A 21742-nucleotide genomic window follows, 5' to 3' on the forward strand; every position below is an offset into this window, starting at 1 on the left:
CCAGCAGCTGGAGATTTTTCACTTGCTTCTGATGACAATAGTTTAGGGCCCTGTAATTTGCAAGAGGCACTTAAACACATTGGCCATTTGATCCTGTGAGGTGGGTGTCATTATTGCCCTTTTCAGGGTGGAAAGACTGAGGCCCAGAGCAGTTAATCAACTTGCCTAAGGTCACACAGGTAATACATGGCACAGGTAGAATCTGAACTCAGCCCTTCTGATTTTAAAGCCCATCATGTTTCCTTTGCATCACAGCTGTCTTTGTGCTCCTCAGCTCCTGGGATACTATTAATAGAATAAAGGAGTCCCCTCATTTCTCCACATTTGACCCTCCAAGAAGTTCAGGATCAATCAAAGAAAGTGCTCCCTCTGGAATTTCTTAGGAGAGGTACCAGCTAAAAATGTTGAGTGATTCTAGAAAAAGGGCCTGGAGAGTCAGTCTGGGGCATGTAGGAGAACATGTTTCAGGGAGACAAGAAGGTGGACCCTCACTACGTATCCAATGCAACAGGTCTGGGCAGGTGAGAGGAGGGGAGGCAGGGTCCTTAATCTATGCTCCTTGTCCGAGGCTCTCATTCCAGGCCTTCCCCTGCGAATACCTCGGAGATGGGCAGGAGCCTCTCAGCAGATGCTGACTGGAGCCTGTGCCTCCCCCACTCTCTCCTGGGTTCTCTTCTCCCCCTCCTTCCCCACTCAAGTTCTGACACCCACATATTTTTTGCTGAGGGTTGTGGGCAGGTTATTCATTCCGTCTGCTCCCAAAGAAAGCATCTAAAGGCTTGGAGACACTGGCTGCTTCCCTAGCCCCCTGCACAGAACACACACACACACACACACACACACACACATATCTTTCACATCAACTGATTTCTTTTCTTTCTTTCTTTTCTTTCTTTTGAGATGGAGTCTCGCTCTGTCGCCCAGGCTTGAGTGCAGCGGCACGATCTTGGCTCACTGCAAGCTCCACCTCCTGGGTTTAAGCGATTCTCCTGCTTCAGCCTCTTGAGTAGCTGGGATTTACAGGTGTGTGTCACCACGCCTGGCTAATTTTTGTATTTTTAGTAGAGACGGGGTTTCACCATGTTGGCCAGCTGGTCTCGAACTTCTGACCTCAGGTGATCTGCCTGCCTCGGCCTCCCAAAGTGCTGGGATTACAGGCGTGAGCCACTGTGCCCAGCCAGCATTAACTGATTTCTGTAGTGCATACTCTTCCAGGAGGACATCTGTCTACCTCTCCATGGTCCTGGGTTCAAGTCCAAGCTCTGTCAATGTGACTCTTCCCTTCTCCGAACTTTGGTTTTTCCACGTTTACAAATTAAACTTAAAAAAATTATAGATTCACATGCAGTTGTAAGGTTGGCCAGTTTTTAAATGAGGAGTTTGGACTTTGGACTAGATGGTTTGTCCATGCAGTGGCCCTGGTCCCAACTTCGTGTTCTGTCCTCCTCTGTTTTGTGAGAGTCTGAAGCCTGTGAGCAGGGTTGGAACTCAGCATAATTGTGACTGGCTTGGCATTCCCTATAAGTGGTGCCAGGGTCTCTGCCCTGATGATAGTTCTTTGGGACACACAGGACTCTCACCTGCTTCCTTGGTCCGGATTTTGCTGGAGGGCCCACTAGGCTCCCCAGTGCCCAGAATGTTGCTGGCTATGACCCGGAACTCATAGTCCATCCAGGGGGTGAGGCCCAGCACCTGTGCAGTCTCGGCATTGCCCTCGATGTTTGCAGGATCTGCAAGGCACCAGGGAGTCCATGTTCCAGCATTCGCTTATTCATCTGGATGCAGAGGGCAGGCACTGGCCTGAATCACCACTTATCTACCCAGCCCTCACTTCGGTACTTGCCATATACTAAGCACTCAGTACCTTTTTCAGAAATGATTGAAAAACTACTCAATTTCCCTATGTTGGTGGCTCTGCTAATGCTGTGTGCACCTCCATGCCCCTATGTCCCCACGAATATTTTCATTGCTCCAGTAACAGTCCTACCAATCCTTCAAGGGCATAGACCAAGCGCCTCCTCTTCTAACTCTTTCCCGACTCTCCTACTTTCTGTGTGACTGTCTTCCTGCCTGCCTGCATGTTCTCTGTTGGCAGAGGGCAGAGCTTGTCCCTCTTTGAAGCTCCAGGCTCAGCCCTGGCCCTCAGACCCTGATCCCCAACCCTTGACCCTTTCCACCTCCTACACCCAGTCAAGCCTTATCAGCACTGACCCAGGTGGGGCTCACACTTACTGGTCCGAACCTGTTTCCACTTCCCTGCAGGTGGAGTGCGAGCTTGCAGGGTGTACTTAGCTATGGGGCTGTGGTTGTCGAAGCCACGGCTCCAGCTGAGCTGGATGGTGGTGTCGCCAATGTCCCTCACCACCACACCTCCTGGGGGACCTGGCGGACCTGCACCAAGAGGTCAGAGCACAGTGGGTCAGAATTGGGCAGCTTCCAATTTGAGCCAACCTCCTCCCGGCCAGGCTTGAGCTGGTACAGTACCAAGATAGGGCAGCAGAGGGCACAGTGAACACACACCCAGGTGGGAGGGCGGGCAAGGGGTGTGGGCAGTCGGGGCGGGTGCCAGTTGGAGGGTGGAGGGATGTGTCTCAAGGCTGGGGGGCGCTCACAGAGGCTGTCACATGGAGAGGTGCATAGATCTCCCAGCACTAGGCTTTGAAAACTTCAGGGCTCAGTAAAGCACTCCTGTCTTGGGACGTGTTTAGGAGTGGATTTTTTAAACTTTGGCTTTGGAAGAAAAATGTCCTGATCATTTAGGACCTGTGGAGAACCACAGGGTATATCCAGCTCACAGGAGTTCCGCTAGAAGCCCTTCCCCGCAGCTTTGTGGGAAGGGAGGGGAGATGAGGCGAGCAGGTCAGAGCAGGCCAGCTGGGCTTTAAGGGAGTTGGGGTAGGGGTAGAGGTGGGAAACCCCTCACCTCGGACCAGGACTGTGGCCTCCTTGGACGCGCTGTCCACCACCGTCTGGGCCATGCACGTGTACTTCCCCCCATGGCGCAGCTGGGCATTCAGGATGGTCAGATCCCCAATGGTCTCCTTCTGCACACGGGGACAGTTAGGGGCGGCAGGTCAGACCACCGGCCCTGATCAGTGCAGCAGGCCATGAGACATGAGGCAGAGCTTGGGAGTCCCCTACTCCATGACATCCATGGACCCCACCGGATCTCAGTTTTCCTGTCTGTTCAATGGGGGGAATCACGACTCATCACTTAGAACCACTGGGGACTAAACAACAAAGTTTGTTTCAGGAGACAGTCAATGACTGTCCACATTAATAATGTCATTTGCCCTAGGGGGGCAGGCTAACAAGAACAGTAGTGGGAGTGTCTTGGTGGCTGCCCACAATTCCAGGTTTGTCCCTAACCCTCTCCTAAATGCATGGTCCCTGGGTGGAATCCAGGAAGGTCGGCTGTTCATCCAAGGATGAGCTTGCCATGTGTGGGCCTGGGGGAATGGGGACGCTTAGGCTATGGGGTTCTTAAAGGTGGGGATGGCTAAGGACATCTTGGGGCCCCTGTCTCTCTAGAAGGAGGGAGAAGCCATAGGGCTCTGGCCCTAGGCCTCACCACATTAGTTCTCCGGTAGTGTCCTCCAGGCTTATCAAAGTCTATGGGGAAGTCGTCCAGGGTCCAGGTGAAGGTGAGGTCCATGGTGGGGTCGTGGGAGGCATGGCACTGTAGGGTCAGGTTGTCACCCAAGTTGATGTCGGCACTTGAGGGGGCTAGAGTGATTTTGGTTGCATCTGCCAAGAAAAACAAGGCACCTGGGTGGATGGGGGAGGAAATGGGCCCAGGCCGGGGCCGCAGGGCAGGCTGAGAGGCTCTGTCCTAAGGCCCAGCAAAAAGAAGAGGTGGTGTGACCCACAGGTCCCAACTGCCCAGGACTGCATCCGTGTGTGGCAGGCAGGGAGGCAGGCAGGGAGGCATGACCAGAGTCTCGATGGTGGCCAGGGGGTGGTCCCAAGCAAAACTGAATCCAGGGGTGGCATTGACACCCAACTAGGAGCAATGTGGACACAGGAGCAGGATGATGGGGAGGACAGTACCCTGAGGAGGCCAAGCCCCCGGCCTACCCACACGGCAGCCCTCACCTCGCACAGATAGGATTCCAGTGCTGTTGGCTTTGCCCATGAAGTTATCAGCAAAGCAGGTGTATTTGCCTTCATCTGACCGGCTGATGTTTCTTATGATCAAGGTGCCATCTGGAGTTACAGTCACTCTGTGGCAAGGACAAAGCAGATGTGGCCAGCTCAGGCATGGTTGTCCCTGGGACTGGCCAACTCCTGTGACTGTTGTCACAGGAGGGGAATTGGCCTCCATGGAGAACAAGGAGGAGCAGGAACTGTGTAGGCTGGGATGTGGGTGGTACCTGCTGCTATTGACCAAAATCTCCGTGCCTTTGCTCCAGAGCACCACGGCCTTTGGAGCTGCCCGGGGCTGGCAGGGGATAACGATCTCTCCCCCGCGGGCCGCGGGGATCAGACGCCTCACGGGATTCAGCCTGAAGTCAGGGGCGAGTGCTAGAAGAAAGGGGAGAGCCACAGAGAAAAGTACTGTCACCCTTGATTAAGACATTACTTGGCGTGCCCTTTGAGGCCACCCCATGAGTGACTCCTATCAGCACCCCTTCCAGAATGCATCCAGAACCAAGCCCTTTTTTCTCTGGCCTAAGCTGTCAAATCTCCTGCCTGGACTATTGACAACACCCCGCCCTCCACCCCTCACCACCACCCCCGCCACCCCACATCAGTCTTCCTGTTTCTGCACGTTCCTTCTACAATCTTTTCTCCACCCAGCTGGGAATGAACAGCTTTTTCAACTCACACTCAGTGAAGCCCGGCTCTTCACAAATAAGTCTCCACCTTTCCAATCGCATCTTGCTCCACTCTCTCCCCCATTCATTATGTTCCAGTCACCTAGCTTTTGTTTTTTTTCTCTCTCTCTTTTGAAGTTTTGAAGTCTTTTCCTGCCTCCAGACCTTTGCACTTGCTGTAAATCTTGCCCGGAAATTCCCCAGATCTTCACGCGGCTGGCTCCTTAACATTCAGGGCACGGTCTAAATGAGACTTCCTCAGAGAGGACTTCTCTGACCACCCCATCTAACAGGCCCATCTCACGCCCATCGCTCTACTGGATTTTCTTTTCTTTTTCTTTTTTTTTTTTTTTTTAAAGACAAGTCTTGCTCTGTTGCCCAGGCTGGAGTGCAATAGCACAATCTCAGCTAACTGCAGCCTCTGCCTCCAGGGCTCAAGCGATTCTCCTGCCTCAGCCTCCTGTGTAGCTGGGACTACACGTGTGTGCTACCATGCCTGGCTAAATTTTGTATTTTTCATAGACATGGGGTTTCACCATGTCGCCCAGGCTGGTCTCGAACTCCTGAGCTTGAGGCGATCCACTCACCCTTGCCTCCCAAAGTGCTGGGATTACACAGGCATGAGCCACTGCACCCTGCCTGGATTTCCTTTATACTATATTTGATGGCTAGCTGAAATTATTTAATTGTTTGATTTGGGGTTTATTTGTCCCTTTCTACTGGATTGTAAGCTACTTAAAGGCAGAGACCGTATCTTTTGTATTCATCCCCTGTGAAGTGTTGAGTAAGTATTGGTTGAATGGATGAAGGAATGAATGAATGCTTCTTAGCAAAGCTTCACTAAAACCTGATGTGGTGGGTATCACTGTGTCCATTTTATGGATGAGGAAACTGAGGCTCAGTGAGCTCAAGTCACACAACTAAATATTAGCACTGGCTGACATTTCCCGAGCACCTGCTGTATGATGGGCAGGCCCTTTATGCTGTACCTCTTTCTTGTTCCATACAGCAGCCCAGGAGGGCAGGACTATTATTGCCTATATTTTATAATCAAGAAACTGAAACACAGAAACACTAAGTAACTTGCCAAAGCTCACATAGCTGAAAGGGTTGGGTTACACAGATCTGATTGATTTGGTTTCTGTTTTTTTCACTCACTGCAGCAAACATTTACTGTGTGCCAGACATAGGACAAGTCAGAGACCCTGCCCTCTGGCAGCTGTCAACCCTGTGTCTCATCTCCTTTCTTAAATCTCTGAGTTCTCCTACTTAGAAACTGTTGGAAAACCAAGGAAAATTGCCACAGGGTATGTGCGTGTGTGTTTGGAAACATCTAAACTCAGAGCTCTGAAAGCCACCATATGCATGTCCTTGGGATGTCCCCTGCCTCCCTGGGCCCCTTACCTTGCACGGCTAGCTCGGCACTGGCGTAGATGGTACCGTGCTTATTCTCTGCCACACACTGGTACATGCCCGAGTCCTCCAGGCTCAGCTTGGAGAACCGCAGGTCCCCGGCCAACACCTCCACCCGGTTCTGTGCAGAAGAGCCCAGAGCCCGGGGGATCAGGACCATGGGAGCCACAGGGAGGAGGGGTTTGCAGGGGTGGGGGCAGTGGAGACTCTAGGCTGATAATCCCTAGAGGATATGGCTCGTATGTCGAGTCCTACCTCAGGGCCACCTGGAACCTCAGGATGCAGATTACCCAGGCCTCCCCAAAGCTGGAAGGGTGAGGTGACCCAGTCAGGACCACATCACTTCTTTTGTGGCTGAACTGTGCCTGGATCCAGGCCCAGCCTGTGGCAATGGGACTGGGATGGGAAGAAGTCCTCAGGTGGTCCTAGGACCACCCTGTGACACCCTAATTAACCCAGAGGGGCTACTGGTGGTGCAGGGGAAGTTCTAGGGGGTGAGGGAACCAAGTGAGCAGAGGACAGTTGTGATGTGTGGGAGGAAGCCCCATGTCTCCTACCTGGGAGGCCAGAGGCTCCCCGTTCCGCAGCCAGCGCACTGTAGGCCGGGGTTTGCCGGCAGCTGCACAGCCCCAACGCAGGTTGGAGCCAATGTCAGCCTCTGTGTCCGAGATCACTTTTAGCCACTCAGGCTGAGCTGTGGGAGCCCGGAAAAGAAAACCTGGCATGAGCTAGGAGGAGCTTCCAGCTCATTAAAAGGAACAGAAAATCAGGGCAGCAGTACCTGTGCCAGACAGCAGAGGGCGCCATGAGCATTCTGAGACGGAGAGGACAAAGAGGAGGGGGCAGGAAGAAGGAGGCATAAGAAAGCTGGCACTCTGTGGTTGTGCCAATGGCTGCGTTCGCAACTTAAATCATTCTGGAGCCTCCTGTGTGCTTTCTGCACCCCTGACTGAAGCTCTGAGCTGACCACAGCACTAGCCTTTTCTGGTCCCAGACTCAGTGCTGTCCTAGGGCAAGCAGGCTCATGCAGGGGGCCTCCCAGTCTCCTCCCTGACTTTTGGGTCTGTTTCCTTGGGGACAAGGGTGAAGGCGGGAATGGGGGTCAGGAGGGGTGGAAAAGGTGTCCCTGGCTCTGTACCCTGCACTATGATGCGACCCTGCACGGTGTCTCGGCCCTTGGAGTTCTCCGCTTCACACTCGTAGGTGCCCTCATCCTCAAAGCTGACGCTGGGGATCTGCAGGGTGGGCTCAGCTGTGGTCCACTGCGGGGACAGGGAGCCGTCCACTTTGCGCCACTTGATCCGGGGGACAGGGCTGGCAGGAGAGACAAAGCCAGAGGGTGTGGGCTGAGCTGGGCCTACCCCTGCAGTGCCCGCAGCTCCTCATACCCAGACTCTCAGGCCCTCCTGAGATGCTGGGCCTGGGAGGAACAGAGGGAGAGAGGGTGCCTTCTGGCTGATCCTCACTCTCCTCTCCCAGGTAGGCTGGGAGCACACACAGGGAAGGGGCAAGAGGCAGGGCTTCTCTACCTATCCCCCCTGCAACAACCCTGGAGCCAGTGAAGCTGGGCTTCTGCGGGGTCTGCACCCTGAAGCTGGCCTGCCCTCCCCTGCACTGTTCACCATGCCTCTGGGTCTGCCTTCCACCACAGTGGCCTGTGACCTGGGTCTTTATGGGTTCTCTTTTCCGTTGCCTCTACAGGGCAGGCCTTGCCCCTACTTTCAAAGAGACTTTAGTTAGTAGTAATCTGTGCACTAAAACGGACTGAGGTGTCAGTTTTAATGGGTTAATATAGTCCCCTTCCACATGCTTTTCTTTTTTTTTTTCTTTTTTTTTTTTTTTTTTGAGACGGAGTCTCTCTCTGTCACCCAGGCTGGAGTGCAGTGGGGCGATCTCCGCTCACTGCAAGCTGCGCCTCCCGGGTTCATGCCATTCTCCTCCCTCAGCCTCCCGAGTAGCTGGGACTACAGGCACCCACCACCGCGCCTGGCTAATTTTTTTGTATTTTTAGTAGAGACGGGATTTCACCGTGTTAGCCAGGATGGTCTCGATCTCCTGACCTTGTGATCCGCCCGCCTTGGCCTCCCAAAGTGCTGGGATTACAGATGTGAACCACCGCACCTGGCCCCTCTTCCACATGCTTTTCATGCGGATTTTCTGGAAGCCCAAAACTTCCCACAAGGCAAAGATTCTCCCAGGTAACCATAGGAGATAGTTGAGGGAGGAGGGGGCCAAAGTACAAATCACATTCTTTCTTTCATTCTACAAACATTTATTGAGCACCGGCTATTTGCTTAGCCCTGTTCTAGTGAATCCTTCTTCTAGGAGTGCAAGAAAGAGAACACTTTCTGTTGTGATTCTCAAATAGATTGCTGTTAACATTCACGGAACACTTAACTAAATTCCAGGCACTGTTCTAAGCATCTCACATGTATGAACTGATTTAATCCTCATGACAACCCTATAAGGTAGGTACTATTATCACCACCATAAAGAAACTGAGGCACAGAGAGGTTAGGCAGTTTGCCCAAGGTCTGCGGGTGGCAGAGCTGGGATCTGAATGAGACAGACAGGGTTGGAGTCTGTACACTGTGCTGCCTGCCTCCAGCCCTGGGTGTTACTCAAGCTGTCTGAGCCTGCCATGCACTGCTGGAAGACCAAGCGATCCTGGCCATGGAAGGCCCCTGGCATATGCGATGCCTCACCCAGAGAGTTACTGTCCAGTGAGTGGTGGTCGATACCCACTATGTGCCCAGCACTTTGCTAGACCCTGTGAGGGACACCAAGATGAGAGCCCTGACTCTGCCTGCCCTCACCCTGGGGTCACCTGTGCCCCCGAGAGACCGTGCCCTGCTTCCCCTCTCTCTTCACACTCACTTCCCAAAGGCGAAGCACTCCAGGGTGACCTGCTGCCCCACCAGTGCATAGGTCTCTGCTGGGAACCGGGCCTTGATGCTGGGTGCAAAGAGCCGGGTATCTGGGGAGAGAGCGTTTTACAAATCAGATGGAGATGACTCCAGGTCAGGTGCTCCCGTGCTTGGGATCTCAGCACCTTTCAGAGCCAACTCTGTCTAGGCAGCTGTGTGGAATCTCCTTGAGGCCTGGGGCAAGGGCCTGAGGATTTGAAGCAGGAGGATCTGGGGGTCAAGGGCCTGGAATCAGTGCCCTGCGAGCTGATCTTCCAATCTCCACAGGAAAAACCCTTTTCCCAATGCCCGCTGACCCTTCCAGTTCCCTCCCTCCAGCCACGCCTGGCCAAGCCTGACCTTCAGCAGCTAGGTTGAGCTGAGCAAACTTGCTGAAGACGCTCTTGGTGGAGAAGTCCATGTGGCTGGTGGCCAAACAGGAGTAGTTGCCCAGGTCTGAGGCATTGGTTCGGGCAATGTACAGGTTCCCTGTGGTCTGGGACACGAAGTGACGCCCGTCCGTCGGGATGAAGTTGGGGAACTCGTTGAGGAGCCAGCGGTAGGACAAGCCTAGGATGTGAGGAGTTTGAGGAAACCAGGGGGTGCTGGGCTAACAGGGCCACTCTGGGTGGGACCCCAGCATGCTGGTGGGGTTCTGCAAGCCCTGTCCTGACAGCCACCATGCTCTGAACTGGGGCTAAGGGGGGACCTAGAGGGAAGAAGCGACTTTATTCCTGCCCTCAGGGAGCACTAAGTCTGCCAGGGATCGCAGCCCTCAGGGGCCACCCAGTTTGAAGGCGGAAGCAGGGCACAACGATGGAAAATGACAGACCCATAAAGGAAACACAGATCATTTAAAATTAGGGTCCCAGGGATGGGTGCTTCTAAGGGTCATTTCCAGGGGTCACCTTTTATTCCATCCTTCGTCTGCCAAGCATCTGGAAGCCCTTCCTGTGCCCTCTCTAACCCTGGCCTCAGGTCTGGACTCACCTGGGTAGTGGGCAGGTGGGTTACAGGGCAACATCACCCCCCAGCCTTCATGAGTTTTCACTGGGTCTCGCTCCTCCTTGGAGAATTCCTGCAGAACTGGAGGCAGAGACCAGGGGCTCAGGCACTGTCCTCCTGGCCTGTGAGCCCCTCCCCGACTCATCCTTCACGGAGAGGCAGCAGTTCACTAAGGCATGTCATGTGAGGTCAGGAAGGCCCGGCTTGAGGGTGTCACTTGTCCTTTCTGGGTACTTTCTCCTAGTCCCCTCTCCCCCTCCCCCAAAGTGTCTTGGTCCCCCGCGGTTCTCACAGCCGAAGCGGAGGATGGCCTCCCTGCTGACGACGGTGCCCACTGGGTTGGAGGCCAGGCACTGGTAGACCCCGGCATCCTGTGCCTTGGTGGGGTTCATGATGACCAGGTTGCCCCCCACCAGCTGGTGACGGGAGCCTGGCTCCAGCTTCATCTCGGTACCATTCATCTTCCACCTGCAGCAGGGGACGGAGGAAGGGGACCTCTGAGTCCTGCCTGGTGGCAGGGCTAATGAGAGGGAAAGTTCAATGGCTGCCCAGGGCCTCCCAGCACCCACTGCAGAGGCCTTACCGATAGGTGGCTGGAGGGCTGGCCCGGGCGCGGCATGCCAGCAACACCTGCTCCTCCGTGGACTCCTCTGGGAATAGCACACTGAGGGGCTGGTCTTCAAAGACAGGCCCGAAGGTGGTTTGGGATCCCAGGGCTGAACTCCAAGCTGCAGGTGATGACACCACCAGAGGCCTCAGAGCCTGGGCTTGGCTGGAGCCTGGCCTCTTGGGCTGTGCTGTCAGTAAAACTTTCTCTGATGATGGGAATGTCCCATTTTCTGCACTGGTCAATGTGGTAACCACTAGCCACGTGGGGCTGTTGAGCACTTGACATGTGGCTATTGCGACTGAAGGATGACATTTTACATTTTATATTACTTAATTAATTTAAATTTGAATTTAAATAGGCTGGGCAGGCCCTATCTGGCCATATTAGTTCAATCAATCACCCATCCTACACTCAGGTATTGAGCACCTGCTCTATACCCAGCACTGGGCTAGAGACTGGCTTGTAAAAATGATTAAGACACAGTCCCTCTTCTTCAAGGGGCTTGCAGTCCAAGGAGGGAGACAGGAAATTGACAGTGCAAGGTAGCAAATGCCATGAAGTTCAAGATGCTGGGGCCTCAGAATGGAAGCAGTTCTACCTCCCAGGGGCTTTCAAGGGACCCTTACAGAAGAACTGATCTGTGGGGTGTGAGGTGCATGAGACGTCGCCAGCCACAAACATGCAGAGAGGATGTGTGTCCCTGGAGCCTAATACCCTTACTGGGGCAGTGTGGACCAACGAGGCCTGGGCCTGGGGACTAGGCTGGCCCTCTACTAGCTGTGGGACCTTGGGAAAGTTATAGAACCCTTCTGAGCCTCAGTGTCTTCACCTGTGAAATGAAAAGAATATGAGTTCACCTCCCAGGGTCTGCATGAGGATTCAGCCAGACAAACCCTTGGAAGTTGGCGGGCACGGACAGTGTGCTCAGCAGATGTCTGCTGGAGCTACATGTGGGGTGGGGACTTGGAGGAGAAGGATTGCCTTATGGTGGGTGGAGGGTGGGCAGTTTGTTTTGGTGGCAGTTTTATACAATTCCAGTATCACAATTCAAGAAATGTCCAGAAAAGGGAGTGACTTGCCCATGGTCACCCAGCAAGTCCGTGGCACAGACAGATCAATTCCTCCTGAGCTTGGTGGACCAATGAGTGCCAAACAGGCAAATGGGGCAGACTCCTCTCTCTTCATGCATCGTTGTCCTGCTGCAGGGCAGGGCAGGGCAGGGGATGAAGAGCCACAGATTGGCCGGACATCACACCTTCCCTTCGACAGGGCTGGGGTGTGCTCTCTGCTGACTGGTGGGGCCAGTCCGTTTTGCCTCTGCAGTGTCAGGTGGGAGCCAGGCTATCCCTAATTGGCTTCTACCTCTTAACACAGCTGATTTCAGGCTTTCCTTGGTGGGTCATGGGGAAAGGGATCCCCATTAACCAATTAGTTCCTTTCCCAGCACATCCAGCCGTCAGTCCTCTTCCAGGGTTAGGGGGTGGCCCCATGCTGCAGCTGAGGCCTAGCCCTGGCCCCTGGGAGTGAGGGCGGCTGCTAAGCAGCTCTCAGAATGAGGTAGGAGGTAGAGCTCCCAGGAATGGCCCGGTGCAGGCATCCCTTGTGCCATTCTCCCTCATTGCCGCCCCAGGCCTCAGAGGCGGAGGCGGCGGGCGGTGACGGCATCATCTCGGCTGGAGAGCCCAGCTTAATCCCAAGTTAATGATGGTGGTGTAGGGTAGGAATCCTGCCCCAGCTGGCACTGCTGGGAGGGGAGGCAAAGGAGGGGCTGGGAGGCAGCCGGGCTGCTGGGAACCACCTAGTACAATAGCAGCTTCCAGGAACTCTGCGTGATGGGGTGGCTGAGTGGGCTCGGGGCACGTTGATACATTCAGACTCTTTCTTCCCGAGAAACCTTTCTCCTCTGCTCTCAGCTGTCCACTCACCCAAATACTCACATATACACCCCTTCACATCTCTCACCTACACACCTTTTCTTATATGCACGCTCATATCATACACACATTTGTACATAATGCACCTCCCTAAGCTGCTCAAATGGCAAGATACACACATTTACACACACATCCATTCCCCCCCCCGACACACAGCTATAGATGGCCATGGAGACTTTTATATATAATCCGTGCATTCATAATAATAAAAATAGGTGCCATCGATGGAGTGCTTACTATTTATCCCATACCATGCTCCATATTTCCTTCTCATAACCTCTTTACAAGATAGGTATTGCCATTTTCTTATTTTCCTGATATGGAAACTGAGAGTTAGAAAGCTTCAATAACTTGCCCCAGATCCCACAGCGAGAAGGAGCAGATCTGGGGGGTTGGACCTTGGCCAGGCTGACCCCACCACCAGCATTCTTAACCCCAGTGTCCCTGACTCTTGACCTCTGTTTCCCATCAGAACCACCAGAGGCCCTGCTCCATCTCACAGATAAGGAGTCAGAATCTCCTGGAGTGAGGCTCAGGAGACCAAGTCTTAGAAAATGCCCCTGGGCATTCCGCAGGGAGGCTAGGGTATGAGAGCTGGTCGCACTGTGCTGTGAGACTTTCTGGACACATTCATTATCCCCAGCATAGTACCACCTCCATGCAGACACCTCACTCATACCTCCAGCCTCTCAGCCATCCATATCCACAGACACCCTCACACACCCACACTTGCCTCTTCAGCTACATACACACCCACCCACACGTGAGCCTTCCCGTGTGTGTGCTTACACATGCACACGCAAAAACACACTCTCTGCCTGTAATCCCAGCACTTTGAGAGGCGGAGGCGGGAGGATCACCTGAGCTCGAGAGTTCGAGACCAGCCTGGCCAACATGGTGAAACCCCGTCTCTACTAAAAATACAAAAATTAGCCGAGCGTGGTGGCGAGTGTCTGTAATCCCAGCTACTCGGGAGGTTGAGGCAGGAGAATCGCTTCAACCCAGGAGTCAGAGGTTGCAGAGAGCCAAGATCACACCACTGCACTCCAGCCTGGGCAACAGAGTAAGACTCCATCTCAAAAACAAAAACAAAACCCCCAAACAACAACAACAACAACAAAACACACTCTCCCAGGTGAGGCCAGCCCTTCCTTATTCTTGTTCCTCATCCTCTCTGATTCTTTTCTGATGCCCTGTCCTGGTAACTTTTCCCCCAAACACAGGCATCAGAAACCTTGCAGAGGAATGGAGTTAAAGAGATGAGAAGGTGGAGGGGGATCCTTGATACCCCTCCTTGCACTGGAGTGCCAGGAGTCCACAGCTATATCCCGAGGACAGGGCAGCAAGAAAAGCCCAGAGCTGAGGCACCTTCCTGGGAGGGGTGGGGGCCAGCGATGGGATTTGCCACTCCTGTCTCTGGAGCTCTGGGAGGTGGCAGACCAGATCCCAACCCCTTGGCCATTGGCTTCATGTGTCTCTGGGTCTAAGGACCTTGGATGCTTTCCATACCCCTTTCCTCAGATGGTGTGGATCCAGCACTGAGGTGTCCCTGAGGGAGCGGATGCTAGAAGCCCAGGCGCCTCCCCTCTGCTCCGTCTGGGGTGCACATCTCCTGCTCGGTGCAGTTGAGGCTCCCCATCCCTGTAGCTCTTCCCAGTCTGGTGGACCCTTGGACAGGTAGCGAGGCCTGGGGGGCTGGGTGGCTCCCCCTACACTCTGAGTCAGCCCTGTTTCCCAGCAGCCTCACTGACTGAGCTGCAGGACTGGGAAGCAGTGAGGACAGAATGAGAACGTCTGAAAGTATGCCAGTGGAGTCCCTCCCTCGTAAGACAAAGGACCTGAAATGCACCGGCTGTAGCCTTGCAGGGGGTGTGGGGTGGGGGAGGTGGAGTCTGAGGTGCTTAGAACTCCAGGACCACGGAGAGTCCCACGGAGATGTTTAAGGAGAAAAGAAGCATCTATTGTTCTGGGCTGAGGGTCAGGGCAGAGGCCAAGCAGTGGATCCAGCAGACCCCTTAGAGCAGGAGGCGGCTGGGGACCTCCCTCTTGCCCTAGGACAGGCCAGCTGCCCAGCTCCTCTGGCCTGACATGCTCTCCAGAGTCCAGCTGGCCTGTGGCTCTCGGCCTGCCCTCTTCACCCTCTCCTTCCCCTCCTGCCAGCCTTCCTCTGCCTCTCCTCCAAGCTGGAAGCTCCCCTGGGAGGAGAACCTGAGCTCCCTTGTCTGCCGCATCTCTTCCCAGATCCTGTTCTATGCTCGGTCCACTTGCTGGGATGCAGCGTTGCCTTAAGAAACCCTTCCAGGGTTTAGTGGGATTGACGGCTGTCTGCTCATGTCAGGGGACTACAGAGCCCTGTCTGGGAGAACGTCCTGCAATGATGGAAATGTTCTATGCTCTGTGCTATCCAATATGGCTACTGAACGTTCGAAATGTGGCTAGTGCACCTGAGGAAATTATTTTTAAAATAGAATTGAATCTGAGTTGTAGTAGTCCCATGTGGCTATTACCTTCCATATTGGACAGTGCAAACTTTGAGGCTACAACTCCGGGTGATATTGTGGAGATCTGGCGTGCCATCATCTTGCTGTGTGACCTAGGGTAAGCCACTCACCCTCTCTGGGTCATTCTTCCTTCATCTATAATATGGCAAAGACATATTCCCTCTCCTAAACTCAAAGGAAGGTAAGATCTACAAATGGGAAATTTTAGCAAGGAAATGGCCTCAGAAATCTAGCTGCTCCCACAATGCAAAGCCAATGATTTCTGTAATCGTCACCCAAATCATAGCAAGGATATAACGCTATAATCATGCCTGCTAGGCTTCAAAGCCCAGATGAGCCCTCTTACCTGAAGAGGAGACAAGGGCCACAGCAGCTACCAGCAGCAGGTGTGGCTTCCTCCTGGTGGCTGTCCCCATGGTGGATGTCCTGGCGGAGGTGGGGATCGGAGAAGAGCCTCAGCTCAGATTGGGGACAGCCCAGCTGGAGGCTGAGAAGGACCTGGGGAGGCAGACAGACAGGAGGGCTCTGAGCCGAGGAGCGCCCCTCCCAGCTCCAGGCACATCTGGGTCCATAAAGCTTTTACCTCGGCCTGGGGAGCTGCCGGAATTGCCCAAGCACTAATTCTCCCCAGGGCCCCAGAGGAAGGGGCTTGGCTATTACCAAGAAGCTCTTCCTGGGGCTGAGTGCCTCCTACTGGTCCCCTGGGAGTCTGGCTCAGCCTTGTACCCCTACCCGCCCCCACTCCAGCCAGTGGGGTGCCGCTTAGGAAGTGAAAGCAGTGATTAATTGGGAGGTAAGAACCCACCTGCCCTCTCGCCCGTCAGCTCTTGAGGCGAGGCCAGAAGAGAACAGGACTTGTGCATGGGTTGGAAGTCAGTAACATCTTCCTCTAGCAGGCGGGCTCGGGGCTGACTTTCCCCCTGCCCCTTCCCCTCAGCTGTCTGGGTGGGGGCTAATAAGCCCCTCTGGGAGCTGCCTTAAGTCTCCCAGTCTTGTTTTCCTAGCAGTGAGGAGGGGTCTCACTGATTTGTTCACACCCTCTTGCCAGAGGAGTCATGACCTTGGCCCCATTAGCAATGCCCCCAACCAGATGGGTGAAGGGGCCCAGCAGGCTTTCTGGGTCGAAAGAGTTAATGCAGCTCCCAGAGGAGCCTCCCTCTTGCACAGAGATGAGCTGAGGTTTGGTTCAATCCTTGAGCTCTGGAGAAGAACCTGTTCCCTGTAGCTGCTGAGAGCAAGTCAGATGCCTGTCCCATCAGTCTGAGAGATGGGGCCTTCTCTTGGGAGGTGAGGGCAGGGGCAGAGCCAGCCTCCCCGTTCACTCCCAGTCCCTGGGAGGACTTTCCTAGTTTGGAGGGGAGTGTGGAATGTCAGGGGCCTGCTTTCCAGTTATTGGTTATCAGAGTGAACCTGGGTCACTAGGCTCAGAGCCTCCACAGGGGCCAGGGAGCCCAGCTGCAGATTCTGCTGCTCTGCTCTGCCTGCCCTCTTTGCGGAAACTTAAGAGCAGGGGGAGGAGGTCAGGGCTTGGGGAGAGAGCCTGGCTGGGGGCCCTTTCGCCAACTGCCTGCAAGACCTGTCCCGTCTCTGGATCTCAGTGTTCTGGCTCTGGGGATGCTCCCAGAATGCAGAGTGGCCAAGGGCTTGGGAATGCTGTCCCCTTGATGGGGACCCAGGTGGACAAAGAAGACTGCAGAGGACCTAAGATTGCCCCTCGGGCCTGTGCAGAGGTTGAAGGCCAGTGCAAGCTCAGGATCCGCCCTGTCTCACATCACACTCTATTTCCTCAGGAAGAGAGCTCCCAAACCCTTTTAACCCTCCACATTTGCTCACCCCACAACCTTTTCCTGCCTCTTTCACAGCCACAGCTGGCACACAAAGGAGCCTGGGGGAGAGAAGGGAGAGTTGTCCCTAGGGCCTGTCAGGAAGGATATGGCCAAGGAAGCCGAGAAGCTGGGTGTTTTGCAGGGGGTGGGGGGCGTTGGAGCAGATGGCACTCCCTCCTCCACCCTGACTGCAGCCTCATGTCCACTTCCCATTGACAAGCAGGGTGCCCAGGTGCCACTTCTCCCCAAATACCTGCCCCTCCCTGTCCTTGCCACTCTCAGTTCCAGACTTGAACTCAAGACGTTCTGCACTTGCAACCCCTCCAACATTCCCCCAGCACATCCATCTCCATTCTCCTGTAATTCCCTTCCGAGGCAAGGCAGTCTCTCCTGCAAGGCCCTGTCCATGTCTCATCCCTGCCGGGAAGGGCCTAAGATGCCCCTGTCTGCACAAAGAATTCAGTTCACTCTGTTCTTTACTACAGCTTTGGTACCCTGCCTATAGAACTGTGTCCATCTCCATTAGAAGGTTCTGAGCTGCCCAGGGGAGAGACTGTGTTGTGTTCATCTTGGTATTACCTATGCCTAGCAAAGTACCTGGCACATCATAGTTGTTACTTGTATGTTGCATTTAACTGGTCAAGAACAACTGTGATTATATGCCTCCAGGAGCCAGTGAACACATGCGTGGGCACATGTGATGGGGCTCATGCAGATGTTCCTTGACTTACGATGGGGTTACATCCGAATAAACCCACTGAAAGTTGGAAATATTGTAAGTCGAAAATGCATTTAATACACCTAATCTACTGAACATCATAGCTTAGCCTAGCCCACCTTAAATGTACTCAGAAGGCCGGGCACTGTGGCTCACGCCTGTAATCCCCGCACTTTGGGAGGCTGAGGCAGGTGGATCACCTGAGGTCAGGAGTTCCAGATCAGCCTGGCCAACATGGTGAAACCCCATCTCTACTAAAAATACAAAAATTTGCTGGGCATGGTGGCAGGTGCCTGTAATCCCAGCTACTCGGGAGGCTGAGGCATGAGAATCGCTTGAACTCGGGAGGTGCAGGTTGCAGTGAGCCAACATCATGCCATTGCACTGCAGCCTGGGCAACAAGAGCAAAATTCCATTTCAAAAAAAAAAAATGTACTCAGAACACTTACATTCACCTGCAGTTGGGCAAAGTCACCAAATACGAAGCCTATTTTATAAAAACGTGTTAAATATCTCATGTAATGTACTGAATACTGTACTGAAAGTGAAAAACAGAGTAGTTGTTGGATACTCGAAGTATGGTTTCCATCGAATGTGTATTGCTTTTGCACCATCGTAAATTTGAAAAATGGTAAGTCAAGCCACTATAAGTCAGGGACAGTCTGTATATACTTGATAGGGTTGACAGGTCTTCCGTGCTTCCTGGGGGCAACCCCAAGGCAAACTCACTCTCTCTCTCTCTCTCTCTGTCACACACACACACACACACACACACTCAGAGCTCTAGGGTCAGCAGGGTATCTGGTCAGGGGAAATCACAGACATATGTCCCTGGATGCTATAGAAATGCAGGGAGTTATCCTCAGAATAGAGAGGTGTCGGGACCTTCCAGGGTTTGAATCTGATAAACAGGAGTTGTTAATATTGACTTCATCTCTGAACAGCTTCGTGAGCTTGGACAGATTAATGCCCCTTGTGAAGCCTCAGTTTTCTCATGTGCAAAGTGGAGATCGTAACATGCACTTTACGAGTTCTTTGGAGGGTTCCATGAGGTGCTAGAGTGCCCTGCAGTGGTTTTCAAACTGCTGTGAAGTCTTGGGGCTGTTTGGACCCGTCTCAAGGCCACCATGGGAGGCTAGGGAGAGAGCATGGGGCTCCAGACTCCTTCCCCACTCCAGCCAGAGCAGCTCCACTTGTATCTGCTTTATATACAGGACTTTCCTATGAAGTTCCCTTTAAACAAAGGGCTCCATGGCTCCAAAAAGTTGGAAAATCACCCCGTTGGCACTGGTGTGCTACGTCCTGATGCCTGGCACAGAGAAGGTGCTCAATCATCATTTGCTCCCTGCTCTTTGCCAGCCTGTCAGGCCCGGGAGCTCACTGGGGGCAGGGTGCTGGCCTGGGGAGGAGCCTGGGCTCCAGGCACTTGTACTGAATGTGCCAGAGCAAGGCAGAGACAGACAACCAGGGGCTGGAGACTCCGGGATAGCCTCTGAGCAGATTCCTACCTGGAGTCCCTAGCTCCCACAGCAGTGCTGGTGACAGCTGGGTGTGTGTGTGCGTCTATGTCCCAGTGTGCGTGGATGTAATGCTTGTGGGCATCTGTCTGGTGTGTCTATATGTCCCTGTGTATATGTGTGATCTGCTCTTTGTGTGTCTATGTGTCTGTGTATGATGATGTCCGGTCTTTGTGTGTATGTCTGTGTGTGTGTCTGTGCGTGTGTGTGTGTGTGTGTGTGTGTGTCGGGTGTGAGGACTCAGCCCCTTGCCTTGTTTCCCTGAAACCCACCAGGAGGTTTGCATCATAGATCCTTCGCCTCCACCTCCAGTAGTCAGAATTGTCTGTTATCTCTATTACCATAAGTAATTACCATGGGTAATCATGAATAATCCGGCCCAAGGATCCTGGGTACCCTCCAGGGATCAAGATGTACAGCCTTAGAGGAGACTGCGGGGGAGGGACCGGGATCCAGGAGCACCTGGGGTTGCCCTCGGGGAGCACCGCAGACCCATCAGCCTGATCAGATGTATATTGAGCTCCATTGTGTGCCACAGCCTTGGGTGAAAACACACACACACACACACACACACACACACACACACATGCACGCAGAGTCTGAGCTAAAGGTTGGAGCTCCTTGCCTCCCTAAAGGTGAGGCAGTTGGTGTCCAGTCCTGCCCTGCATTCATTTCCATCACAGTGTTTATTGACCATGTGCCAGGCATTGTGCTAAGCACAGCGGAGACAGTCATAAAGTTACTGCCTCTACAGAGCTCCCTGACCACCTGAGTGCAGCCTAGGATGCACTCATGAGTTCACCGATCAGTCATCTCCCCATACCATCTGCCCTATTATGCGTTCTAGAATGCCCAGGATGGAGGAGGCCTTTTTGTCAGGAGCAAGGCTGGAGTGGAGCTATGCCAGGCCCAGAGCTGGCCCTGTGGACCCTGAGCCAGCCAAGCCTCGCCCAGGCCAGCTGCCCTGGTGCAGGGGTGCAAGCACAGACTGGCACAGGCGAGCACAGGCTGTCATCAGCAGGGGCTGGTCCTGCGAGGCACCAGCACATGGGGGAGTGGACCACTGGGGGGTTCAGGGGCACCAGGGGAAGCTGGCTGAATTGTCAGGCCCAGGAAACAAAGGGCCTGGGGGACAGCTGGGGGACAGAAGGCTGTGAGTGGGGCTCCAACACACGACAGGGTTTTCTGGGATAAGGCCCCCTGCATGGAGCCAGTCAGAAAATAAAAGGTACACCCTCCACCCCAGAGTTCTCCCTATTGGGATGCCCAGCTCCTGGCCCTGAATCTCTCTCCCCTTCTCCCCAGTAATGGAGATTGGAGAGCAATGAGAGATTTGGCAACTTCCGATGGATGGCGGTAGGAAAGGGGAGTTCAGAGCCCAGCTGTGGGCAGAGACTAAGTGATTTATTATCAGCCTACAAAGTACTCGAGGAGCCCTTCAGGCCCCCGCTTGACCTCTATCCTATAAAACAGCACACTGGTTAACAGGGAAGGCCATTGGGTCAACCTGCCTGCTGCTGTCTAGCTAGTGTAACCCTAATAAAACTAACTAGTATAACCCTGGTTATCACAGTCATTACTTAACCTCTCCCAGCCTCACTCTCCCATCTGCAAGAATGGGATGAGAAGGGTAGGACCCGCCTCATGGGACTGCTGTGAGGTCAGCACCATCACACGCTCATCGTGAGCGCTCAGAAAAGATCAGATATTAGAACTGAGAAATCTCACAGCCCTGTATCCACAGCCACTGTGCCTGTCTGGCTTACTTCTATACAGTCACAATGTCCAGGCGGCACTCATATGTATTTAGGAGACTGACAAACCCACAATCTCCTGGGCAGGTGCCTCCCTCCTCTTACGCCTCAAAGGTGCAATGGTCATAGGTAAGCACTAGCACAGCACCCCAGACTAGGGCACAAGGACACAACCCCCATGACAGAGTTATACCTGGTACAATGTGCTCAGGGGGTCACGTGGCCAGGACAGGCACTCCCAAGCAGGTACTCCTTCTAAACCGCCCTCACCTCCTGCCTGGTGGGATCTAAGATCAGTACCTTTTCCTTTGCCTAAGACAAGAATTGCCTCCTGGGACGGCACCATCATCCTCCAGGAAGGTCTGAACCATCCCCATGCCCCTCTGGTCAGTACAGGGCTCTGTGGTGGTGTGGGTGGGGGCTGCTAGGATCTCAGTGGCCCAGGCCAGGCAGCAGCTGGCAGGGGCGGAGTGAAGGATTGTGATTGAGGGGTCTCTGTGGTACCCTGAGCTGGAGACATCCTTAGGGCAGAAATGGGGACATAGGGACCTCCTCAGCCCCAATGGGGACCAGGGGTGCTGTGCAGCCCCGTCCCTCCTTAGTCCCCTCTGTGTGCTGCTCAGCTGTCTCTGCAGGCTCTTTGTGATGGCAGCTGCTTCCCCGAAGCCCAGCCCTGGTGCTGACGTGCCCTCTGGGGAGAGCTGTGGCTCCAGGCTCATGGGTTTGAGCTTCCAGCACCGG

At 54.0% G+C, this 21742-nt stretch overlaps 1 protein-coding gene across 2 annotated transcripts in view; it reads right to left on the reverse strand.

Annotated features, from left to right (window-relative positions):
* The window catches only part of CNTN2 (contactin 2), a 31694-nt gene that overhangs the window by 6081 nt on the left and 3871 nt on the right, over window positions 1-21742 (reverse strand). The window contains exons 2-16 of one of the 2 annotated variants that reach the window (XM_024242120.3): window positions 15533-15684; window positions 10725-10869; window positions 10434-10609; window positions 10127-10222; window positions 9497-9706; window positions 9108-9207; window positions 7369-7544; window positions 6788-6924; window positions 6222-6351; window positions 4374-4524; window positions 4096-4223; window positions 3572-3747; window positions 2924-3044; window positions 2233-2391; window positions 1581-1730 (exon numbers count right to left, since the gene is read on the reverse strand). In XM_024242120.3, the coding sequence (XP_024097888.2) occupies window positions 1581-1730; window positions 2233-2391; window positions 2924-3044; window positions 3572-3747; window positions 4096-4223; window positions 4374-4524; window positions 6222-6351; window positions 6788-6924; window positions 7369-7544; window positions 9108-9207; window positions 9497-9706; window positions 10127-10222; window positions 10434-10609; window positions 10725-10869; window positions 15533-15602 (2125 nt within the window). In that variant the 5' untranslated portion in view covers window positions 15603-15684. 2 annotated transcript variants of the gene reach the window in all.

The sequence above is a fragment of the Pongo abelii genome, chromosome 1 (assembly GCF_028885655.2).
Source record: "Pongo abelii isolate AG06213 chromosome 1, NHGRI_mPonAbe1-v2.0_pri, whole genome shotgun sequence".
Lineage (NCBI taxonomy): Eukaryota > Metazoa > Chordata > Mammalia > Primates > Hominidae > Pongo > Pongo abelii.